This window comes from Pleurodeles waltl, chromosome 3_1 (assembly GCF_031143425.1).
Source record: "Pleurodeles waltl isolate 20211129_DDA chromosome 3_1, aPleWal1.hap1.20221129, whole genome shotgun sequence".
Taxonomy (NCBI): Eukaryota; Metazoa; Chordata; class Amphibia; order Caudata; family Salamandridae; genus Pleurodeles; species Pleurodeles waltl.
In genome coordinates, this window is record NC_090440.1 from 1,012,229,801 (window position 1) to 1,012,256,604 (window position 26,804).

General features: G+C 41.6%; 1 protein-coding gene across 3 annotated transcripts in view; it reads right to left on the reverse strand.

Annotated features, from left to right (window-relative positions):
• LOC138284927 (prolyl endopeptidase FAP-like) overlaps positions 1 to 26,804 on the reverse strand; it is a 551,554-nt gene that overhangs the window by 52,030 nt on the left and 472,720 nt on the right. For all 3 annotated transcript variants that reach the window (XM_069224259.1, XM_069224257.1, XM_069224258.1), the window contains 4 exons: positions 16,018 to 16,117; positions 2,668 to 2,732; positions 843 to 915; positions 499 to 572 (listed from right to left, as the gene is read on the reverse strand). In XM_069224259.1, the coding sequence (XP_069080360.1) occupies positions 499 to 572; positions 843 to 915; positions 2,668 to 2,732; positions 16,018 to 16,117 (312 nt within the window). The remainder of the gene's footprint in view (positions 1 to 498; positions 573 to 842; positions 916 to 2,667; positions 2,733 to 16,017; positions 16,118 to 26,804) is intronic.

Sequence of the window (26,804 nt, forward strand, 5' to 3'; positions counted from 1 at the left end):
TCTCTCTACCGCCTATATTTCCTTTATTTGATTCTTACATATAGAGTGATGCTCGTACTCTGTGCCATTGATCGCAGTGAATTAGTGGAAAGATCTGTTTAACGACAACATGGGTTGCGCTATAACAGGTCAGAGAAACGAGGAAATTTATGTGGACAGAAAATAGGGGCCTGATAAAATGCCAGTTGAACCATTTTTCTCACTACTCTTGCATTTAATTGTGTCCCAAATGGAGGGGACGGATTGGCTCTGTCTTATCTTGTGAAACAGCCACCGTCTATGCAAGAAGATAATGCTTTTTAAGAGTGCTCTTTCTTCAATTTCTGAATTACAGTCTTTTTAGTAATGACTTATCTTACACCAGGTACAAAGTGGCCATGTTTTTTGTTCTCTGGGAAAAGCAGGTTAACAGAATCACAGAAAATTGTGCAAAGATTTCTAAGTGTTACTTTAAAAGGTCAATAATAAAGTTCATAGAAAAAAACATGGCCACGCTACCATCGCCTGGAAGTCCACCTGCGCATCAACCAGAGCTTTACTGATCTGAGCTGCTTGCTGAAAGTGTACATTATCTGAAATTAAGAACAAAATAAAATTGTCAGATAAAAAACTGTTAAATATTTGAGAGATAAGGTTTTAGTACATTAGCTGGAAATGACCATCGCCAATTACCTATTGATACAGTGGATCCCATCATCGTTGAGTAAGCATCCCTCACTTTGAAACGGTACTAAACACATTTATGGTCTAAGCCTAATCAGAAGTAAAGGAGAGTGCTTTTCAAACATTAGATTGCCCTGCCTTTGTATTTGCACTGAAGACTGACGTCTGATAAGTCTCACCATCTGCTGTTCCATGGATAAGAAGATAATCTACTTTTTTGAAATTCCGTGCTCTTGACATCACTGTAGAATTCTGAAAAGAGGAAAGAATACTCGGTCAGCAGATGTGATCCATGATGCACGTCTAATATAAAAAGGTTTTTGTTTAGTCAAGCTATTGCTTTCAGAATAAAAACGCAAAGTAAATTGCCCTTTTTGGTCAGATGTCATATATTATTTTTAACTAAAAGTAGTATTTAAAATTTGAATTAATCTTTTTTTTGTTTTAGCTTTGCTCGTATAACAAAATTAAAAAAGAAAAAACAATAACAAGACGATGCGATACGAGGTAGTTGAAGCACTCCTAAAATAACTTACACCACATCTCACAATTCTTATCTTATTTACAAATGCAATTTAATTCATAATTCGTTCTTGGCTGCAGGCATTTATTTTCTCTTCGTCCTTTTACTTGATGCACACTAAAGTAAAGAAAGGCGACTTCGCTATCTCCTATTCCCTGATTAGAAAAGGTAGGCGCCTGAAACCACAGAGCATCTATTGCAAGGACTAAACCATTTCGACGGGAAAATGCTCAAAATATTCGTATGAAAATCGCCACCTTCAATGTCAAGTAGCAATGTAGTGGGAGCGTCCAAATTGATTCTTAACATTGAAACATTGATTGATTTGCGGCCTATCACATAAGCATTGGTGAGTACGAGAAGTAGTTGTACCGGAGTACAAATTTCCATACGTCTTCATGGCTTTGTGATTCGGCCCCATAGCCATTGATAGCATGGCAAAGGGATCGAGGACCAACTCAAAGATCTTTCCAGGTGTGAACAAATACTGACATTCACTTCACTGTTTCTGAATTTCAAGTCTCTCCGGAAACTGAAGTTTGAGGGTTATACCAATTAAGATGTGACTCAATCCCATAAGCCTATGACCTATAGTTTTCGTTGTTGCATTGTCTGGTTGAACTTAGGAAGGAGACCTAACCTTTGGTGTTCACTTAAATTTCTGTTAAGTCGCCTAGTTCTTCCATATATTTTGGGGCATATTTACAATCTTTCATGCAGTGCAATGCAGCAAGCCACTCTGCATCACTGTATGAAAGGTAAAGGGCAGGAATGCACCGTATTTAACATTATACGCTACATTCCTATCAATTCCTAGCGCTGGTCCACTTTTGGCTGCCTAGTGCTAATGCAAACACCCTTGTGTCATGTTGCAGTTGCTTAGGCAGGGTTGATTTTGTGCAGGAAGGGGCACCTTCCTGCACAACAACAAACCTTAGAGACATGTTCCTCTTTTTACGGGTGCTGCTGAATGCAGCACCCTTAAAAAGAGGAAAGAACACAGAGAAATAAAGATATTTCTCCCTGTAGCGCCTCTGTTGGGGGGCAGTACAATTCTGATGCATTTCCAGGTCTACCAGAGTTGGTAAAACTGTGAATGTGTCAGAATCCATGCATGGATGAATAGGAACAACCATGCTCCACCCATGGAACACCTCTCAGCTGCACAGTAATGCAAGGTAGCGATTTGTGCTGCCTTGTGTTACTCTAGATTTATTAAACCATGAAGCGCCATGCAAGGTAGCCTTGTGTGGCTTCATAAATCCCATTTAGGTTTGCGTCACACTTGTACCCACCCTTGCATGGCACAAGGGCGACGCAAAACCTTGGTAAATCTGGACCTTGAGATAACATTACAGCTTAGTGAACAAACCACCATTTGAAATATAAATAGTATGCTGCATTACACACAAATTAGGTATTTGTCAGCACAATTAAGAGTCATATAAAGATATTTCCAAGAAACAATTTAGATTGCATACCTTGTACTGTTCAATGTTGTCGGATTTTGTAGGAAGACCCATATAACGCTCTGTATAGATGGATGCTAAACAATATTAAATAGAAGAATAAAAATCTGTTATTCATCATAGCATTACCATAGAATGCAAGGATGGACGTAGAATGATTACATTATTATTTTTAATATACTCAACTATTACAGTTTTTCGTTCATATATGTATCACTGGAACAGCAGTTCCAGCACCCAACACCCGGCACCGCAGTATCCAGTGAGGCCCTCAATGATGTACCTCAGTACTAGTACCACAATACCAAAAACAATGTAAAATAATGAGATGGACCTGGTACAGACCATACACTGTGACCATTTGCCATGGAACAGGCCCTATGTATTGTGCAGTAGAGAATGGCTCTCTGCAGTGGGTTGGGCTCATGGCTGAAAGCTATGGACAGTGAGCGATGGGGCTCTCACAGGTGGTTGGATGAGGGTCTGGCCAGAGGCCAGGGAATGTGGGCAGTCCTCTCATCACATGGAGAAAGGCCATACTCAGGGGTAGTTTGTGCGCCCATGGAGGTTTGCGTGCCGGGTCTGGCCAGAGAGCGGTTGCCTTAGAAAGCTGGGCTTATGCTCAACTTTGAATATGATTAAAAAACACAGAAATTCCCTGGAAAAAAGGAAAGGTTGAAGTGACATTATACTTATGTATTTCAATAAGATTTTACCTTTTGTTAAAAAGAACCCAGAAATTCACAGGAACAAATCACCAGTTAAAGGAACATTATAGTCTTGTTTTGAAATTAGGTAAAAGATAATGTTTTAAAAACTATATACCACTCAAATTACAGCTTAGCGACCTAATTATAATTTGTGTCCTATCATGCACTGCTTATGGCATCACATATTACATCACTGACAGGTTAAATACCATCACCGATAACACGACCGATGACATCTTAAATGACATAATTCATGAGATCACTCATGAGATCATGCATTCACTGTGAGGGCAGAGCCCTCTGATTCTTCTCACTGTGCCTCTAGAAAGTAGAAATGCAGATTTAACTTCAAGTCCCATGAGGGTCTTATGGGTCCTATGGGTAAATGGGAGGAAGCTTGGACTGAAATATTTAACGGGCCATGACAATGAACTAGGATCCACAATTTTAGTGTGCCATAACTGTAAAATTACTGGTCTTGGTTATCATTTTCTTTCATGTCTGCCCCTGGCGGCAGATACTACGGACCTAGGTGGTTGCACTTGACCTTTTCTGGCACCAGGGACTTCTATCTTGGGTACCTTTTCACCACTTTTTTGGGGGATGTAAGGATTTTGTACCTTTTGGTGGGTTCCAGCCACTTGTACCACCAGTTAGGAGAGTCAAGATACCAGATTTGCATGAGGAATTCATCCAGCCTTTCAACAACCCTGGCACCTCTGCTTCTTCCTTCTTTCAGCAGCAGGGCAGCTGCAATATGTTGGACTTGTACTCCTGTCCAGCCATGGCAATCTCCTGGTCTGGCTCCTTATTTGTAGCAACCTCAAAGTTCTCCAGGGCAGCCTGTTCTCCTTGCTCGCTCTCTGCTGCCACAAAGGCCCTATGCTCTTGCAATGTGACTGTGCTCAACACTAATAATCTGCAGTGACTACTCTGTGGACATCACAACATGACCAGTCACACTTACTACTGGTCGGGATTCTTGCATTTGAAATGTTTCTAGAGATATGGAATTCTTTTGCCAAACTAGATCTTATATAAAATACAACATCCTAAGGGGAAAAAACAATGACAGTCAGATTCTTAAAAGTAAAACTCATATTATTATCAAACCAGCAAATAAAGGAGGTTCAGCAGTGGTACAGGGCACTCCTAACTAAACAAAAATACATTTTAAAACAGTTTCCGGTGTCTCACCACTACATTACATGTATGAAGGACTCCACCATTTAAATCAATAATTTGATCCTTGAAACTACTAAAAAGGCTTTTGATGATGGTTTCCTAAATAATAAATGTATTTGACTGTCTAAAATAAATCACATATTTCCACCATCTATACTCTCCGTATGATACACAAAATACTTCTAAATCCTCCAGGCAGACCCACAGTCTTGGGATGTAGCCATGTGCTTGAAACTTTGTGGCAATATGTAGACGTTTTCATCAAACTGCTTGTAGCTGAAACATATGCACTTATCAGTAACAGAAACGAATTTCATCAGCAATGTGGAAAACATTGGTTTGGACTGTTCCTCTCGGTTCTTATTAACCATGGACACACAGTCTCTGTATAACAACATACCACAATACAAGCCTTTGAGAGTTATAAAGGGCACTCTTGACAAGCGTGAACATCCCATTACATTCTAACAAACTTCATTGTTAGTTTAACTGAAGTAGCTTTTGACCAGTAATCACTTCCAGTTCCTCAACACATTTTTCTATAAAGTCAAAGGCATTCCAATGAGGGCTGGCTTTGCCCTTGATTTGGCCAACCTCGTCATGAATGATTTGGAAATGAAACACATGCAATGAAAAAGATCTATTCAGCAATCCATTTTGATTCAATATTAACACCTGGTTGAGATCTATTGATGATGTATTTAATCTGGAAAGGTGACAAAGCATCTCTTGAAATTTCCCATTTATGGACTGTTGGGCCTGGCCCTCTCTGCAGGGTCATCCCCAAGCTTTTTGCCTTTTCCCTCAACTTTTTGCTGAATTCGTTTTTGTTGTCTTTTGGACTGCTAACCAGTGCTAAAGAGCATATTCTCTCTGCTTAAAACATGGTAACATTAGCTTATCCAAAATTAGCATTTTTAATTTACTTATAAGTCCCTAGTAAAGTGCACCTCCTGTGCCCAGGGCCTGTAAATTAAATGTTGCTAGTGGGCCTGCAGGATTGATTGTGCCACCCATTCAGTAGCCCTTCAACCATGTCTCTGGCCTACCATTGCAGAGCCTGTGTGTGCAGTTTTACACTGCCATGTCGACCTGACAACTTAACCCTCTTGCCACATCCAAACTGTCCTTTTTAATATATATCAGTCACCCCTAATGTAGGCCCTGGACAGCCCAATGGCATGGTGCAGTGTATTTAACAAGTAGGGCATTACCTTTAAGCTTTACTGTCTTATTAGTGAAAAACCCTTTAATTCATTTTTCACTACTTCAAGGCCTATCTGTCCCATAGAGTAACATTGGGGTTCTCTTACTCTGTGTTACAGGTGTAATTTCCAATTGGGAGGAGATGGGACCCCCAAGTTTGGTGTCTCTGGAATTACAATTTAAAATCACAACTTATGGTGAAATTGGATTTTAAATTGTACTTCTGAAAATGCCACTTTTAGAAAGTTGCTATTTTCTTACTTTAACTGTTTGGTGCCATCTGTCTGTCTCCATTACACGTCATGGGTAGGGTGACAGCTGGGCTTGTGCATTCCTTCTAGACAGCCACACAAAGGAAGCTTACCTGTGACTGATGGGCCATCAATATCCTGATGGGAGGAATGAATTGGCAACAACCTTTAACACCTGAATGGGCTGTGTCCTGTCCATACACAAAGTGTTTCATGACCCTGTATTGTCACTCCGGCCTGCTTGGAGCCAGGGCATGGGAGGAAGGGAGTTCCTTGCACTTCAAAGCCACTGTCTCAAAGCTTCTCCCACCTTCCAGAACCAGGGCACCAAAGTATAAATACTGGACCACAGGCACCACCATTTCAGCACACTTCTTGACCTGTGGATACCCTGTCAGGAAGGACTACGGTGATGCTACGAGGACCTCTACTTTGCTGGACTGCTGCTCTGGAAGTCCTGCTGCCCTCCTTGCCTGGTAGTTATATGGACTGGGCCTGCATCTCTCCAACCCAGAACCAGAGAGACTCCAAGGGATTTCTGGCTTGTCTCCTGTTTTCTGAAGTCTCAGGGACACAAAAAGCATCCAAGTAACCTGCCACAGCACCTAGACTCTGCCAGCTCGGAGTCTTGCCCTGCCAAACGGTGCCAATCCAGTCCTGGACCCTTAGAAGTGGGTATGAGATGCTGCTCCGGTAAGAACTGATGTATCCCAGCTGCTGTGAGGGACAGAATGGGCGCATCACATTTGGTGTGTGAATCAGAACCAGAGCATTGCCTCTACTGCCAGGGTCAACTCCAACACAGCTCTGCCACTGCTAGGGCCAATCGATGCATCACCTTCGGAACCAGTACACCTCGGAGCCACCACATCACTGTTGCTGCATAGGGAAAATCAATGCATCTTCTCTGCTGCGGAGATCGACTCTGGTGCATCGCCTTCAGAACCATTGCACCTTGGTATTGCCACTGCTGCCTGGGGAAAATCCACACATCTTCACCACTGCATGGGGAAAATCGTAACATTTCCTCTGCTATGGGGATCGACACCAGTGCATCTTTAAAAATTCATAACTCAAGATTTACTTATTGGATTTTTGTCATTTTGTTCTTGTTTATTTATTGAAGCTCTATTTTTCTAACCAGGCATGGTATCTCTTTGTGTGATGTTTTCACAGTTTTACTGTTTGAAGTGTTGCACAAATACCTTATACAGTGCCTTTTAAGTTGAGCCTGACTGCTCCATGCCATGCTATCAGGGGGTGAGCACAGGTTCATGTAGGGTGTGTGGTGACTTACCCTGACTAGGATTGTGGTTCCTGCTTGGACAGGTGCATACATCTGCCAACCAGACACCCAATTTCTAACATGGACAAATTCCCTTCCAAGTGATAACATATACCCATATCCTTTGACACACAAATATTCCTTTTGTACTGGAAGTGTGACCACAGTACACAGACATATGAATTGTTTTACATGTTTGAGGTAAGCCAATATATGAAATATGTTCCACTGGAAATAATCACTGGTATAGAAAGGTAATTTTCTTTTTCTTTGTCTTTATGGTACAGGTTGTAGGATGCTACCATCACATGTACTCATGCGGACAAACAATTAAATATCTACTAAGGTCAAACCATCCACATGCTTGCTATATTGACAGAACTGAACATTGAATGTATGGAAGCAAAGGGCCGGTATTTACATTATTGTGTTTACATTACATTATTGTCAGGCTTTTTTAAGTCGTTGCTGTGCATAGTGACTATTGTAATCTTCCAATTCTCAAGCAGTGCAAATCCACTTTTTACTCAGATTACTTGCACTGCGCTGTCATAAGGAGCACCTATTTTTTGATATTGCAGCATTGTCTGTTTATATTTACTTCAACACGGACACAAATGTATTCTGTTACAATATTAATCCTGTATATTTGTTATCCCTTAGGGTTCTGTCATATAAGTTTTGACCCTTACTGGATATCCCATGTTCTCTTATTTTCTCTTCTACATCCAAGGGAACTTCTGTAATTTTAAGTTTCTTCAGTAGAAAGGTTGTCAGGAATACCGGGTAACTACTTGTTTCTTTTTTCGTTACCCTACTAACGCACAGATTATGAATTACATAGTAAATCATGTACGGTAAAATCACATTCCGATTTACCATGATAAAGCACTTACATTGCTTGATTGCAAGCATTTCCCATGTCCTGACGGAATCAATTTTACCTGGTGCTACAGAACATGATATATAGAATCAGAAGTATGTAATTTCTAACTCAGTGGCAGAGCAGAGGCTAGACATTTGTCTGAGGAAAACAATTATCTTTCTATTACTGAGAGAAATCTTCATTTCTGGTGGTCATTTTGTCTATTTACGATCTATTATGATTTTAGAGAATGAACAGGGGGTTTTTATGCACTGCTTCTCTTCGGGGCATCGGAAAATATAAATTCAGTGAGCATAAATTACAGATTTTTGCAGAGGAGGTAGTCAAAAACGGGGTTTTCCTAAAAGGGTAAATTAGTGTAGCAGAACAATCGCATAAGAAGATCAGAATTATGGAAACAAACATGTATGGCCAATACTGTGTCTGCACACCGCAGGACTGTGGATAAATACATAAAAAGATTGCAGGACCTCAAACATGAAGGCCCTCCTTACGAGTCTTGCGGTACTTGGCCCGCCAGACTCGCGGTGGCAGTCTTACCGCTGACAGACCAGAGGTAAAGGCAGCCATATTACGACTTCGGCAGTTTGGCCAAAGCCACACTGCCAAAACGCGGCCCATACCACCTGGGGGGTGAGCACCTCTGGCCCAGCGGTAGCCATAATACTGCCATCAGTATTACTACTCAGCAGACTGCCAGCATTTTTGTGGCGGTCGCACCGTCACGAAAATGCTGGTTGTCATGCACCCGGTGACAGGAATCTCTATTCCTGTCGCCGGAAGACACATCCCCACACACCAACATTCACGCACCCCCACTCACCCACACAATCACTTACATACACCCCTACACACTTGCACCCAAACACGCACTCGGATACACCCATTCACTTGCACAAACGCACCCACACAGACACATACACTTGCACACACTCAGACACCCCCTTACCCCCTCCGCATTCACACAAACATACATGCACTCCCACACACACACAACACCCTCCTCTGCACACACACTCTCACAAACGCACACACAGACACCCCCTTCCCCCACATTCATGCACACCCCCACCCCCTCCACACACGCATACAATCACACCCCCCTCCGTACACTTCCATAAAAACACTATCCATCCGCACACTTTCATACAATCACCCCCACCCGACTGCATGCATACACACATAGACCCCCACTCACTCACACACATGCACACAGATGCCCCACTCACTCGCAGACTTGCACACATGCACCCCCACTCGCATGCATCCCAATACACACACCTACAAACTTGCACCCCGACATCTCCTATCCCGTCCGCTTCCATTCGGACACACAACCCCTTCACCACACACATACATACACACACACACTGGCGCACACCCATAGCGCTACACAGACACACACCACACATATGCACACAGCACCCCCCCACTCTTCCTTCGGATGGTGCACCTACCTGTCTCGGCGAGGCAGTCGTCTGGGAGTGGATGGGTCTCGGCGTTTCCACCGCCAACACTGCACCACCGTTCAGGAAACCGCTGTGCCGTATTACATATCTTAATACAGAGGGTGGTGTCCTGTTGGCGTGGCGGTGCTGGTTGTGGAAAAACCACACTTCCGCCATCAGTCAGGCCGACGGTGTCAGATTTCTGACATAACTCATAATGTGTCTGTCTTCGGACCGCCAACACTGGCGGTCATCTGGCACCCGCGGATTCAGTGGTCTTGTGAAAAGACCGCCAAAGTTGTAATGAGAACCCAAGTCTGTGAACTGCTATCGAAGCACAGACAGGATAGTCTGGTCACTGGTGTGGGGGGGGTGGGCTGCTCTAGAGCTCAAGATAACTCCCTGAAAGGAAGAAGTTTGGGGTATTAGAAAACACTAGAATCAGGGAAATGAAGGAGCAACCAAAGCTAGAAGTCTAGAGGAACAATATGCATATGCATCATTAAGACACACATGCCCTCCTGGCATTTTGAATTGTAGTGATGAATGTCCACATGCTTTTAAAACAAATAAAGAATGTATCATTACAAATGAAACAGAAAATCCTGAAAAGGATAACCTATTATTATGTTCTGAGCTTGCCTCTTATAAAATAGTAAAGAAGTTATTACCCTTATTGCTGCAAGAAATACATCAGAGGAAGGGAGCAGAGGAAGAATCTGAGCAGCCTTCATTAACCTTTGCTCCCCTACTCCACCAGCAAAGCATGCAAAGACGAAGCCTACCAATGACCCCAGTGCCACTACTGCTACAACAGAGCAGGCTTTGTCTATTAGTTGATCAACCACCACTCCATCTGTACCGCCAAGAACTGTGTCTACCACCAATCCACCAAAACTATTGCAACAACTGGCACAATAACACTCAGGCATCCTGATTCTGAAATTATGGACACAGCCACAACTCCTATTGAGACAGTATGAATGCCACAGTCACTACCACCTTACCACTTTTGGCAGCACCCATTTCCCAAATCTGTTAGATGTGCCCAGTCCAGAAACAGAAGAAAAGGAGGACAACGGGACAGGTTCATGAAGATACAGACATAGAGTGAAACCCATTAGCAGAGAAAAAGATACATTCTGTGCAAGTTGAAATTCCACCACCTGTCATCACTACCTCTGTGGTAGATGTCTTGGCCCAGATGTCCTAAAGAATCCCTGTAATGTTGGAAGACCATGGTTCTTTACAGCAAAATTCAATTTGTATTTTCTCTTTTATGCAGGACATCTGATAGATGGTAGGGAAATTTGTAACATTTTACATAATGAGGAAATGTAATTGACATTAATTTTGCGTGCCTGACCAATTATTTCCTTAAATGTAAATGTATACATGCATCTATTTGATAGGAAATATATTGTTCATATTAATAAAATATATAATTTTTCATACGAATATTTTACCCTTTATCTTAATAATTTTTATTAGTTTTGATCAGTGTTTGATATTCAAACCTTTATTTCACCTATGATTCATGTTTACGATCTGCTGAGGGGAGGTGGTAAATTTAGGTGCAAGTTCCTCAGGTCCTTAGTCTTACAAATAAATAGAAGTGTTAACTGCATGCAATCAAAGAGTCTCATGAATTTGAATGTGTTTCATATGTAATTTTTTCATATGCAAATTTATGGAAATAGTATTTCTGCATGCAAAAAAAGATGCATGCAAAAGATACGATGGAGCAAAATTAATTAATAAAACCATGCAGTAATTTTACTCTACATGGTGCACAAATACTGCCAATGTGTGTGACCGCACTGTGTTGGTTTGGGATTTCTTGTTTCTCCAAGGGGTTGCTACATGAATGAGGGCAATAGATATATTTGTCCACCCATTTACTTTGTTGACATGCCATTTACTTGACGATCCTCTGTGCTGGGAACTACTGAACTCTACTTCTAGAGAGAACACACTCATATATGTTTATTTCCTACTACAGTGCTGAAAACTGTGAATAAGTTGTTAATGTGGGGCAGGCAGGCCTATTTCTGATAGGAGACCCAAACATGTGTTATTAATGGGTCTCAAGGATTTTTTTTGTATGTTGAGGTATAATGTATGGTTGCCATAAAGTAATCACCATTAGCGTGAATCTCCATTGATGCTAGTTTTCTTGTATTTTCTTTTCTTATGATGCAGAAATAAACCGTGTGTATGACTTTAGTCTACAGTTTGAAGCCCAATGGTGTCCTGTGAAGCACTAAAATAATACTACTTCTGACAATGGTTATGGTGACATGTGCTTGCTCCAGGTAACTGATGTCCATGTCTCTTGGATTAAGACTATCAAAAGACAATGTATGTATGTTGCTAAATTGACTGGTGTCATCAATTCTTGTCTGCCAGCCTTTTAGTGATAGCGTCAATGTTCACCTTATCATAACAACATGTTTTCAGTAGGTAAATCCATCAAACTTTATATATTTGTAGGTGTAGTGTATACTATCATTGTTTCCTGATCTGCATATAGGAGGAATGAACATGAAGCGGAGAACATTCTTGTTTATATTGGCCTCTATACATTAGCCACCATAGTGAACAATTCCATAACATTCTGGGGTAGAGTCTAGCAACCCCAAGATGACTTGTAATGAGCACCATATTTTATCCTTCACATCGTGATTGATTGCCCATTTTGTGTGTTTTACAAAAGTAGGTGGCACCCAGGAAGGGGAATCTGAGCTGGGCACAACATCGCACCATAGGATCTAAGGTAGCTAATTGCAAGTCAAAATATTGTTAGCAAAAATATCATCTTTATCTAGTATCAGGGGATGAGGTCGTGGCAATGCCTCTTCATGCAGCCACCTCCTCTGTCTTACCCTAATGCTGCTTGCCCAAAAAAACACCTAAGACAAGAGCACACAAGACTCCTTTGAGCCCTCATAAGGCTGCCCTATCCCAGTCAAACCCTTCTCGATACTGGAAACAGTGTGTGATGTATGTGATTTATGAATGCAGATGCTGGCTGTGCAGCAGGAGCGCCTAATGAGTAATGAGCAAACCAAAATAGGTTCTGGAGAATTGTATTACTCCCATTCGGGGTTCTCAGGTTTCCCAGCACGGGGCATAGACTTGCCTCTCATTTTCATCTTCATTGTTGGAAAATGCTGAGTCGTCCCCATACCACATGTACTACAACCTTCAGGAGATATTTGGGCCTTAGTATTTGGTACAAATTACTGTGCTAGAAAATGTGGTGTTAGACGATGTAGTATTCTTCTTGGTGGGGTTTGAAAAGCAACAAGAGGATCATCAGGAATTTCTCCCCTGGAGTAAGAAGAAAAACATTGTAGGCTTTTGGGAATTAATTTTTGTTGGTTTGAAATTTCCTTAAACATTCTGTTGGGATGTGGCTGGGAAATATTTTTTGGGTATGCTGATTTTGTGCCACATTTATTATGCAGACAGACATCATGCTGCCTGCACTGCAGCGCTTTATTAAACATTGCTGCAGTAGTAGGCGGTGAAATGTAAATGACGAGGGAGAAGGGCAGCAGGGGAATGGGGCCTCATTAGAAAAAAGCAGCAATGAGTGTGGAGAAAACAATGGCATCAAGAGTGTGCTGGTGTTTGTCCCGCAGTGAAATGTCTGCAAATCATGATTTTTTAAATTTTCAATAAGATAATTTGGATGATCTTTTTGTGGTCAGACTATTTGTTGGAGTTGGACAGTTGAGTTTCCTTTTGAAACTATTTACCTAATATGATTTTTCTATCTGCCCTTGTCTAAGTTTCAGAACCTATCCAGGAGACAGGCATTATTTTTGATTAGATTCTGACATTGTTTTTTTGTATAAGCCCAACATCCTCCTCACTCAAATCCTCTTTTTAGGTACACCTGTCATCATCTAACCCCTATGTCAATCCACTCTCAGAGAAAAATGTACTTTTGTACATAATTTTGAAGGTCCTTGGGTGGGTCCTGGTAGACAATGCCTACTGATGTGGGTGTTGATGTGCTGAGTGTAATTGTTGCATGTATGGTTGCATATGTTGAACGCATTACAAATCACAATACATATGTTGTAATGTTGTCATAGCATACAGGGACTCTGACTCAATGCAGTTTAAATTGTGAATATATTTTATTGTGACATGCCATGTGTGAGGGAAAGTCTACATTTTGAGGGTTGTGACATGGCCACATACAATGAAGGATACGTGAACATAGAGTTTGCCAGTGATCTATTACATGCCATATATCAGGAGTTCATGATTAGGGTTCATATGCTCAGGATTCATCTCTGGCTATGTGTTTGTCTTGGCCTTCTCTGCAGGGTCACGTTTGTCTTCACCCCCCTGTGTTCTGAACCCACTTGTGTTGGTTTTTAGAACTTTTGCTGTTGCTAAAAAGTGCTGAAGTGCTTGTGATCTCCTCCAAACCATTGCACAATTGGATTACACCTGATTGGTACCTTTAATGTACTTGTAAGTCCATTATATATGGTATCACTGTCACCCAGGGCCTGTAAATTAAATGATACTGGTGGGTAGCAACACTCATCGTGTGACCCATTAAAAGTAGCCTTTTCAAACATGCCTCAGGCCTGCCATTGACGCCTGTAGTGCAGTTTTAAACTGCCAATTCAACTTGGAAAAAAAGCCTTTTGCCAAACCAAAACCTTCCACATAAGCCATCCTCAAAGTAGGCCTTAAACAGCCCATAGGGCAAGGTGCCTTGTTTGTAATAAGTAGGACATGTGTTTTTAGGTTTTACATGTCCAGGTAGTGAAAAATATGTTTTTCACTACTGTAAGATGCACCTCCCCATGGTTACCATTGGGTTACCTTACTGCATTACATAAGTGCTAACATTTGATTAAAATCAGGAAGAAATGTCATGTTTGGACTCAAATGAACTGTGTAATTTAAAATCCTCTTAAATGATAAAGGCAGATTTTAGATTAACATTTTGAAAATGTCACTTTCAGAATGTTGGCATTTTCCTGCCCTGAACATTTTTTAGGCCTCCTAGGAGTTTTCAGCTGCTTGGGCCCTCTAATTGCTTTCCATCAGGAATGCGTGTTGAGCCCAGACAGCAAACATTAGGACCTGTGTGTAGCTGGGAGTAGGACATCCTGCCAGGTGGGAGGGACTGAGCTGTTCTCTGCCCCACTTGGACTTCAAAGGGCTGCCTCCAGCACACTCACAAAGGAACTCGACAGCAGCCTATTGTCACCCTAGATCACATGGAGCCTGGGCCTAGAAGTTTCCCCCACTTCAAAGACTGGCACCAGGTATACACTCCTGGACCTGGGGGGACTTCAAATGGACTGCCTTAAGCATCAGAGGATTGCACGGCTGTTTGAGTCCTGCTCTATTTCTCAGACTACTACCTGCAACAACCAAAGGACTGCATTGTTGATTGAGGTCTGCTTTGTTCTTCCGAGGACTGTGCTGCTGTTTAAGGGTTGCCTTGCTGCTTGATTAAGAGAGAGGACCATCTCCTTGAACCCTGGACTACCAGAGTGGCTCCCACGGGTCAGCTGGCTGACCTTCTGTTCTGGACTACAGGGGCACTACTCGTTCCAAAGGTCTTCCTGCAACTGCTCAGCTCACCTGAGACAACTGGCCCTGCTGGACCTGCAACTAGACCTGCCTGGACCTGCAAATGGACCTGCCTGAGCACTGCTGTCCTCTGCTGGAGTGCAGTCCTCATCCCCATGATGTGCTTTCCCAGGTCCTGGACACTTTGATGTCATCAGTGGAGCTTCTCCTGTAAAATCCTGAAGTTTTGAACTCTGCGAGTCAGACTGTGAGAACTAACTTTTTCAGCAGGACTTCCCTGGTCCCTGTATGTGGCCTGCACTTCATGGTTGGCTTGAACATGTGACTTTGTCCCAGTCTAGCGTGACCATATACCCACAGTTAACACTTTCTGCTTCTTAGGGCTATATTTACTTAAACCTTTATAATTGCATATCTCCAGTTTTTATGAGGGTTCTGTAAGTTGTTGTTAGCAATTGATGTACCAGAAGCATGAATGAGTTCTTCGGGTGAGAATGGAAGCCTATCGGCCAGGGCCCAAAAGAGGTGCAGAATCTTATTTTGCCACCTAATGCTTAAAATGCAAGTTTCTGTTTTAATTTCTTGAATGCAAGGTGACAATAGGATAAAGGAGGGGAAACAGTGGTGCCATCACATAGCAAGGAACAACACACAGAATGTCATCAATATTTATTAATGCGAAATAAACAATTAATTGACTGATACTGTTAAAAGTACTTGCCATGCAAATTCATACAATTCTGATACATCAAGCAACTTTGAAATATGCTTTTAGCCAAATGTGTCAAGTGCATTTTATTACATATATATTACATACCATAATATTCCCAGCTAGCGACTGGAGCCACTGCCATTCCACATTTGAATAGACCACTTCCCGATCCTAGCACCATCGAGGTAACATATCCTCCATATGACTAAAATAAAGAAGGAATCTACATTTAACAAAATGATACACTGGCATATTGCAATTAGGAATTACTTTAAAATGTTGTTAAAGACATACTGTGCCAAAAAAGAACACATGCAGGCGAGGCTGCTTAATTTAAAAACACTTTATAACCATAGATTACATAAATCTAGTTCAATGTGCACAAAGCAAAATATTTTTGTTTCTTTCTTTTGTTCTTTATTTATGAGGGTATTTATTCATGTATGCAGGTTCTTATTTATTAGTATTATAAAACAGACATTTCAGAGACCTGTTAGCATTACTGTATCATTGCAGTGAGATTATTTCCTTATTTTTTATATTTGCAAATTTGTTCACATTAAAACCTTACATCTTTTCACATCCTTTTTCTTTGTGTCTGTCTGCCTGTCTGCCTCTCTGTTGGTTTCTGAATACATTAATTAATTCTATTGTATAGTGGGGACCTTGCACATATGAAGAGTGCATTTGATGGAGACAAAAACTGAGGGGCAGATTTAAGATCCCCTAACACCACCTTAGCACCGCAATAGCGTATTTTTTTTTTTTGCTAAGTCAGCGCTAAAGTGTCTTTTTACAAGCACCATATTTACAAAGTGGCACAAAGTATGCATTGTGCCACTTTGTAAACCCTTCTGCAACATTATGCAAGGGGGCGTTCACAAGTTGGGGGGACACTTTTAACATCTGCTTATAGCAGGCGTTAAAAGGGGGCTTCTATTATTCATAATGGGCCCCTATATACTCTGCAGGACTGCTTCAGAGTATATCAACAGCATCATAAAAAATTACGTTTTTGCCCCCTACCCTGTGCCATGGTGTGCAGTATGTAGCGTCACTTTTCCTAAATGTGCCCCTTAATGTTTCAATATAGCCATTGTCCTAAAGGCTGAGAGTTGGCTTGTTGGCAGATGGTCTATCCCCAAAGTGCCTGTAATGTCAAAGTCCTGCTTCTTTTGGAGTTGCACCATGTATACTACACCTGGGGAGGGTTTGGTAGGAAAAAATGGGCATGCCAAAGATTATAGCAGAGTAGTTTGTTATAGTGATAATTAGTAGTCGTTCTATATTTGTGGTTAAGGCAGAGGTTGTTAAGCGTGCAGCTATTTCATTGTCATTGTGGTTAGTTCATGGTTAGAAAGATCCTTTACCATTACGTTTGCCTGTTTGCCAGGCTTCTCTTAGTATTCTAGGTTGCTAAGAGTTGGGAGATTTTCTGTTTTTCAAGGGAGGTATTATGTAGTCAGATTATAGTTAATGCTCATTCCTCTATCAGTGAGAGGTCCTGAAAGTGAAAGGAAAGAGCATGCCACTAACAAGGCTAAAGAAATGGGGGGGTTGCCTATGATTGTGCCAATCTAAGCATAAATGATACATTCGCAGTTCAGGGCTGCTCCTACACATGTTCTTTAGAATCACAGGGTAACTGATTGGTTTAAGATTATTAGCGGGACGCGTTGTGATGAAGGTTAAAGAAGCACCCAATGGGAAGACACAGGACTTTGTCTTTGCTTCATTTTCAGGAAATCCAGTTATCAATGTCAGTTGGGAATGTCTTATGGCCTTGTATTTTTTTGCCATGTTCCTGACGCACCAATAGAGCTTAGCATTATAAACACAAGTAGCAGAGTAGGTTATTGTCACCTGGAATCGATGGTTTGGAGTTAGGTAATGCTAGATATTACTGTCTCGCGGGGATTTTGTGAATTTCCGCACATGAGTTCATAGGGATAGGAGATGAAAAGGCACAGTCTAAGTAAGTTTAAGTGGCCTGACTGGAAATAAATGGAAATTGGAGAAGGAGCCAAAAACATCTGCTGCTGATGGAGTACAATATCGTCATCTACAGTGTGATAGGTAAATTGAGTGAGAAGAACTATCTGCTTCTTCATGAGTGTTGTAGAATGTGAGGAGAGTTGTTTTAGGGGATGCCTTAAGTGAAATCCACAACTGCATAGGATCAAGAACGGTAGGTTTAACAGATGTAGCCATAAGAAGGAAGGAAAATAGCTTCTTAAAGGAGTGTTGAGGTTACCTAGAGGCCAGTATTAGGCTTGTAATTTTATGAGTCACTAGTGCTCTCTTGAACATAGTAGCAAATCTTTCTCAATCAGAGGTCACATTATTTATAGTTTGCATGCTTGAGTACCGCTTTCAGTCCATATTTTTGATTTGCACCCTGTTAAATCTAGTCCTGCAGGCATAATACAACTATCGGAGTGCAATGAAAATCAAAAACTGGATGAGGTACTCATATATGGAACCTGGAAACGTGAAATATCTGAGATATGAACATGGAATGGCATGCACATCTCAATTTGAACTGTGAATGCCAAGAAATCCTTCCTCAAGACAACAAAAATATTAAATACTAAAAATATTAATACAAATTTTGGTTGGACAGTAGCGTGAAGAGCACTTTCAGAATGAGTGATAGGAAATGAGTCGGTAAACAAATGAGTGAGTGAATGATGAGGGAAATAAATAGTCCATCGCATCCTAATCAATTTTGTTTCCAAATTCAATCTTACATATAGAGAAAATGGACTTAAAATATTAAACACGGATCAGTGAAATAGGGCGCTGAACCAAGCAACAAATTAAAACCTTATGTTTCTGCAACTTTTTAGCCCAGCTCCATCTTCAAGGTGAGGTACTTTCCAAAAGGTCAGAAAAGGACCAGAATAAAAATTATCCTTCTGTATGGATTTTTGGGCTCTTGTTGCTCATGGGTTAGGAGTATTTTAAAAAAACACCAAAATAACAAAAAAATATGTTGTTTGAAGATTTTACATAATATATGTAAGTGATAGTTCCCTGCATCTTTTTACATGGGCTCTCCATTTGACAAAAAGGTGTCTGAGTTTAGTAGTATATATCATTTCCCATTAGCAGATGGTTGGATTGTCCTTGACTAAATGCATAATATTAGGACGCGTACCTGGAAGATATATGCTACATAGTAGTTCAATAGTTTAATAGTGTACATGAAGTGGTAAAGTTCTGAAGGATATTAATAGGAATCACTTTTCTTTTGAATGATTAACGAACCAATACCAAGAGAGGTACATTTGAAATAGATGTGGGATCAACAGTGATAAGAGCCACGAGGCCAAGAGAATATATTCAGGATGTGCATAGGAAAATGGAGGGGAACGGGTTTCCTGTACCAAAGCAAGGAGAGCCTGTTTGCAAACCTTTTCACATATGGAAAAGTTCAGTTGAGATATCCTGCAATGGCACTGGCAAGGATCAGAGGATGCAATCTCTCACCAAAACATGCAGACTGCAGAATAGGGGCATCCATCTTTGACTGGATTCTGGTATACAGTGTACTGTGCTCAGTGGTGAAAGAGCACACTCAGGAGCATGGGTGAGTTATCGGTTTCTAAAGAGATATTGCTGTTGTACCAAAGATGGCTGTGAAGATGTCTGCAGGAGAAGAGGTTAGAGGTCCGAGAGTACACAATATGATTTACTATCATCCCCTACTGAGGTGTGGGGGCTCTTGGTACATACGTTTTGGGTCAAACCTGTGTGTGATGCTCATCTCACATTTACAGGGTCCACCAGCACTGGCTTTCTGAGACAATGACTTTTTATTCTATGATTTTACTTTGGGTCAAGTGTTTGCATTTTACTTTGTTGCAATATTGCAATAATGGGCAAGCCAAAAAAGGAGTGGTACTCCAGAACCTTGTGGTTTCTCTGCAGTGCCTGAAGAACAGTTAGGAATTGTCCCCCATGTTTGGTGTGCACTCTGTTGAAAATACTGTAAGATCATATGAAGTATTTGTGAATTGTGATGCCATCACCAGAGGAAACACACAAGAAAACCTTGTTGACAAGTGAATGATTACATTTAAGGTATTGTCTACTAGATAATAAGAACTACTGAGAAGAAGTGAGTTACCAAGATGGGGTGAACATTAAAAAAACTATTGGATGGTTTGTCTAAAACTAAGCATTTTAGAGAATCAGGTTGAAAGGCTTGATAATCAGAGGAGGTCATGGGCTGTGGGGATATTGGTTGGTATGAGACTGTAGGAGCAACCAACCTTAGGGAGGAAATTGAGAATTTATAATAAAGTAACTCTAGAGACAAACCCTATTAAACTGGTGAAGGCATTTTCCTTCCCCTCCTTAGGAATTTGAATGGTGAAGTTTAAGGCAGAAGCGCAGTAATGGGTGTGCTTCATGACGAGAAGAAGCAAGAAGAATTGTTGACAGTTGTGGATATGATGATTTTACCAAAGTCATGTGTTGGAGAAGACACCAATTAGTGTGTGAGTTTTGGAATGTTGTGGGGAGAAACAGTAGCCATTGAAGTGTAAGTTGCTAGTCAGAAGGTGGAATATGTGCTTATAATGCTAGTGATGCACATAGGTTAAAAATATATGGATAGCCAAGTATAAGGCAACGGAGAGGCCTATGGCAATCTTGAGAATATTTTGTAAAATGCTGTGAATATGTAATACTTGAAATGAATTAGTGCTGCTTTGCTGGTGTGACATCAGTTAGGTCCGTAAGGTAGTATCAGTATGAAGCTGTGCATGTGCTTGTTAAAGATTATGCCTTCAGAATTTTTAAAAAGAAGGGAAAGAAGAAGATGTGATCATAGCTGGAACACGGAGGGGTGTTTTTTTAAATGATGGCATGCAAGCTACTGGGTAGAATAATTTTTTGGGTCCTAGATAGTTGGCTGAGAAAATGGAAAAGGTTGGTGTTTTATCAATATTTTGCCAACGTTTCACTTCACAGACATTTGGATAAAATGTGATGGCCACAATTGAATTTACTCAAGGCCAAAGAACTCTGGTGCAACTTAAGCAATGTCTGATACAAATATCAGGTATACAAATATAGCCATAGGGTTTACTCGTGCCCTCTATAAATTCTTTAGTATCAACATCTTCAAAGGAATGTGGGGCTCAAGGAAAAAGAAAATATATCCCTCAGATGACTTACAGGTGAAAGAACATGATTTGAGAACTAGGGGCAAGGGCAGAAAGTTAGTCAGCATGACGAGACAAAGCAAGAGAAAACATGTAGGTGAAGGAAGAAAGAATCATAAGGGTTAGAAACACATGAGTTCGGGCTAGAGCTGGAAGTCAGTGAATGACATTTGGGTACCTTGGATGGACAAGCAAATCCTGGGAATGTTCCTAAATGCTACACCTTGCCAGGGGAAGCGTAACGAGGAAAAATATCTTTATTTCTCCCCGTAATTTCCTCTTTCTATGTGTGCTGCACTCTGCATCACACATAGATGGGGGAATATGCTTCAGGGGATTGTTTTTGTGTAGGCTATTGCCCCTTCCTATGCAAACGAGTCCTGCATGCAATGGAGGTACCCTTGCACCATGGTGCAAGGGTGCCTGAGTTGGTGCTAGGCAGCCCAAAGGCCACCAGCACAGGGGAACAGGCAGGAATGTGCCCTATGGCTTAAATCACGGCATATTCCTGCCTTTTCCCTGTCATGCAGTGCTTCACTGTGACTTGCCCATAAATATGGCCCAAAGTGTGTCAAGGGCGTAACACAAGCCCCAGCAGCCCCTGCGACATAGGGGTACCCAAACCCCTTCAGGGGCCCCTTCAACCCTTCAGGGGGCCCCTATTCAGTTCATGGTCAATGAATGTATATGAGATTTGGGGGACTCAGAATCCCCTACTTACATTCCACAGGGGGGCATAAACATTTTGCGATAAGTCAGCGGTGTATTTGTGGTGAACTGTAAAATCTAAAGATATGAATGCTTTACCGCTCAACTCCGTGGAATCAATATGCCAGCAATAAAATGCTGTGAAGGTCGGTAGTTTCCTCATTAAGGTGCAGGTTTGACTTTCAACATCAATGAGTCACCTTGCCTCAAAGGTAATGATCACTTTTGTCTGAGTGTTAAAGGTCAAATTAAGTTATGGTCCTAGGATTGCTCAAAGTGCTCGTGGAAAACAGCCTGTTCATGGTATTTGGTCATGGTGAATGCTGCCTTATGAACGATCTGCAACAAGAATTGTGCCTTAAATATTGCTGGAGTATTTATCTAGTCATACTGTAATAAATCACCATTGTTTAAAGGTAGTGCAGTATTTTATTATACACTGTGATTCAGTGCTATACCTGTAGTTTGTGACTTTTTCACAGCCTTAGGTATTCTAGAAGTCCAGTTTCACAATTTGTTGGGAAAAACTGATAGGTTGCCAGTTAAAGCATTGTATGTATAATGTGGCACATACATATAAAAAATAATGTATGTGGCATATAACAGATCATAGTGTCAGTCATGTATTTTCTATGAGCAAATATGTTAATGATTTCCAATTTCTTTTTACTAAAATAACCTAGATTATGTATCAAATATGTATTGCTATTTCTCAACCTAAATGCACAGTAAGAGTCGGAGTGTTTGTTGATTATTATTATATTAAAGTTTTTATTCTGATGCTTGTAAAATACAAAATAGTCGCAAAGAGCCTCCTCGGGCAGTCTGGGCCTGTGAAAATTGAGGCAAAAGTACAGGCCTTAAAGGTTAGTGGAGGTAAAAAGCAAGGAAGGCCCTTCCATTAAGGCAGAGAAACGTCGCCCCACTGCTGACAGGCAACAGAAAAATAAAATGATAATAAAAGTATTTTATTATAATTGTATTTTTCCACTTCAGTCCGCAAAGTCTAGAATGGGGCCATCCTCTGTGTCAGCATGGGGAGGAGGAATAGTCGGTGCACTGTGAGTGTGCATGTCGGTTTGGCCGTCCGTCTTAGGCTGGCCAAACCGGCGTGCACATTTAGAACTCTCCACCCAGGCTGTGTTGCTCAGGCGGGTGGATACCTAGCACAGGCTCCCAGTCCCTAACTGAGCTGCATTTCAGCCTCTCATGCTAATCCAGGAGCTTCTCTCATGCTTGCTAACAGCATGACAGAAGTGTCTGGATTGGGTGGGGAGGATAGCCAGCAAAGAAGCACCGAAGCAGCGGGAGCAAATGAACACAGAGAACCAGTAGTGGTAAGTAAGTCTTTTTGTTTTTTTTTATTCCCCTCCCCAACTCTGCATTATGCCCCACCAAGCCTTACTGGCAGCAGTCGTAACTGTTAAAAAAATAAAATGATGAAAAAGCATTTATATTGGGGGGGGGGGTTTAATATCAATAAAGAGTAGATTATTTGAACTATTGATATAGCATGTTGCAAATGATGAGATGTACTGTAGTTTGATGCTATAGTTCCCTTGCAATAGTCTTTGCCTAGTGCAGGTAAAATTTGCATTTGGCATAGACTCTCATTTTGCATCAAAGAGTACAAAAACCACCATGGACGTGTGAGTGCATGCTAACCTTCTTGTGCACAATGTGTGTTCGCAGATTGCTTATGGTGTGCCTGATTACCCTTGTACTTGTGTGAGTGGCACAATAGCTTGCAGGAGAGGGCACCTGGAGCCTTGAATGAAGGTCATGTGCTTCCTACATTGATACTCAGGTGATTCAGCCATAGACAGGACTCCCTGGTGATCTAAGATCTGAAGTTAAGAACCAAGAGACGGATAAAATCTATGATTGCACATTCTGTATGGAAACTTGGTGGGAAGTGTGGATCAAGTCTAGCAACCAGGAAAACATCATTTGTATTTAGTGTACCAAACACACATGTGTCTGTTTTGGCCTCATTTGAACAGGCATATACAAATGCAGATGACCCTGATTAGGAGGCAGTGCTGTGGTATCTCACCAACCCTAATCCAGAACTGGCACTAACTAAGCACAATAGGTGAGCAGTTGCTCTTCAGGGCCTCTAAGTGGGATCCTGCATGTGCATATAACATTATCAATAAAGCAGGAAGAAAGAGGGACAAGGGAGTGGGGTGGGGTGCCAAGAAATGGAGATCTCCTCCATTTCACAATAAAGAGGAAGCTGATGAGTCATCTGGATGTCTCAAAGCAATATTTTTCAAGATTTTATCATGTCACAATTTCAGAACCATGAGTGTAGGCCATTTTACACAATTATATGATTGTTGTCTTTGTGGTTTGTGGTATTGCTAAATTAAATGTTTGTGAAACACGAAAGGAGAGTACTGGGAGAATTGCTATCCCACACCACCTCCCAAGAGAAATCTATATAACCACTAAGGGTGTGGGGTTGTAAGGGTTGAGGGTGGATAAGCGGTATCAATTAGGTCGCCTTGAAGTACGAGATGGAGAAAGCATGAATGAAGAGTGTCCTAGGAACGAAAAACTGTGTTGTCCTGGGGGGTGTGGGGGGAGTTCCCTTACGGACTAGGTGATCTCACACACATAATAGTGTCTTGCTTCATCATTTGACCACCTAGCCCCACCCAAGTAAGATGGTACTACTTGGGCGGACTCAACCTCTTGGTTAAAAGAACCAGAGGGAGTGCTGAAATTAAACTGGCTGGATAAATTACAGGGATCCAGATGAGGTGGAGATAAAATTACCATACATGTCACCGATCTACTAGTTAAGTTGTAATGGGGGTGCATGTTGGTAAGATTAAGAACAGGGGAGGAGGCTCACTGGAGAATAATGTGTCTTTGAGTCTAAAAAGGAATAAGTATGACCAACATTTTTCTGCCCTCTCAAAGTGCTGGTAGGTCAGGGGCATTCGTCAGGGTGTAGGATCCCGGAGCACTAACAATAAGTGAGGTGCTCAAATTGAATCATAAAGAGCTTACCTGAACAGGTGGTTCATAGTGTGGTAGGACTGTAATGGCCCGGGGTAGGGGGCGACTAGCCTATGGTCTGGGTAGCGCCGGGGGATGGGTATTCCCTTGTATTCACACTCACTCCAAAGCGATTACCGTGGAGAGTACCTACATGCTGGAGCGGTCTGGCTAGGACAACACAGTTTTTCGTTCCTGGGACACTCTTCATTCATGCTTTCTCCATCTCGTACTTCAAGGCGACCTAATTGAAACCGCTTATTGAGGGAACACTGGTCCAGCTCCACCCTCAACCCTTACTACTCCACACCCTTAGTGGTTATATATTGCTAAATTAAATGCCAAACTCATTCCACAAGTACGTAGGAAAAATACTGTTTGTCACTTCCTGCATCAGGAACTCGAGAAGAGCTGTTCTTGTCAAACTGAACTATACAAAAGCATTAATTAATTAATTAATTGATCCATTCATTCATTCGAGTTCCTGATGAACTGAACTGCCTGCCAAAACAGTTGAAGCACGTTTCCAGGCCCACTCTTAAAAAAACAGTTGTGTGCAGTATCTGCTGTTCTTGCTTTCCACCTCCTGTTGGAAACACAAGGAGCTAATTTAGTGTATTAGTGAACAGTCCAGGAGAGCCGATTATTTATCATGAAGCAGTAAACACTCTTAGGGGCATATTTATCAATAGTTTTGCATCACTATTGCAACACTCAAGAGGGTGAGAGCAACGCAAACCTATAATGAGATATACCAAGCCACGCAAGGCCACCTTGCGTGACCGTGTGGTTTGGTAAATCTGGAATAATGCAAGCCAGCGTAAGTCCCTGCCTTGCGTTACTCTGTTCCAGGTAGGAGTTCCATGGGAGGAGCGTGTTTCCACTCAGATTCTGAAGAATTCACAGATTTTCAAATGTAGACCTGGGAATGCAGCAGAATGCTATGCCTTTTCAGGACAGGAGTAACAAGGAGAAATAACGTTATTTCTCATTTTTTTGTCTTTCTATGTGTGCTGCTTTTGTGCAGGGAGGTGCCCTTCCTGCACAAAAACAATACTACATGTAATGCAGGCTCCCTTGCACCATGGTGCAAGGGTGTCTGCATTGGGCCTAGGCAGCAGTGTTTGACACCACGCAGGCAGACAGCATGAATGCACTGTATCTTGACAGATGTGGCACATTCCTGACCTCTCCCTTTCAAGCAGCACAACAAGATGTCAAGGCGTCTTGCTGCACTGTGTTGCATGAAATAATGATAAATATGCCCTACAGTATCTGACGAATTGTCTTTTAAAACATTGTGCCTCACTCTTCCTATGACCCATGGGGAGCAACAGAGTGTGATCTGCATTTTGCCACCGAAAGTCTGCAGTACCTTAAGCGTGTTATTTCTATGAGCATTGTGCTACACTTCTTAGGAGCAAACTTTTCTATAAGCATTGTGCTACACTGCGTAGTAGCACACTGTTATCACCCATTTGTTTCTTTGGTTGTTTTTTTAAGAAAGCAGAAAACACCAGGTTTAAGGGGGAGCACTAACAAGAAAAGGGCAAGACTTCCTCTGGCTTCACATATATTACCTACCGACCTGAACTGTGTCCACTGCTGGACCTACTGTTTTGATTTGGCCTGCAATTACAGCATGTCTTTGAGTAACAACCTCTGTGAGCCAAAACCTGACAATCTTGCTTTCAGCATCAGCTATCCAGGGTCACTTTTGCAGACAATGCATTCCACTGTCTTTGCTGCAAAAAAACATAGGGCTATATTGATCATTATTCCACGCAATGCAGAAAGTCAACTTGTTCCGCTGTGCCACATGAAAGGAAGAGAGCAGGAATGCACCATATCTATTCAGCATATCTATTCAGCATATCTATTCAGATATGGTGCATTCCTGCTCTGTGTCTGTGCAGGTGCATAAACTGCTGCTTAGCACCAACATAAACACCCTTACATCGTGGTGCAAGGATGCCTTCATTGTAGACAGGATTGTTTTTG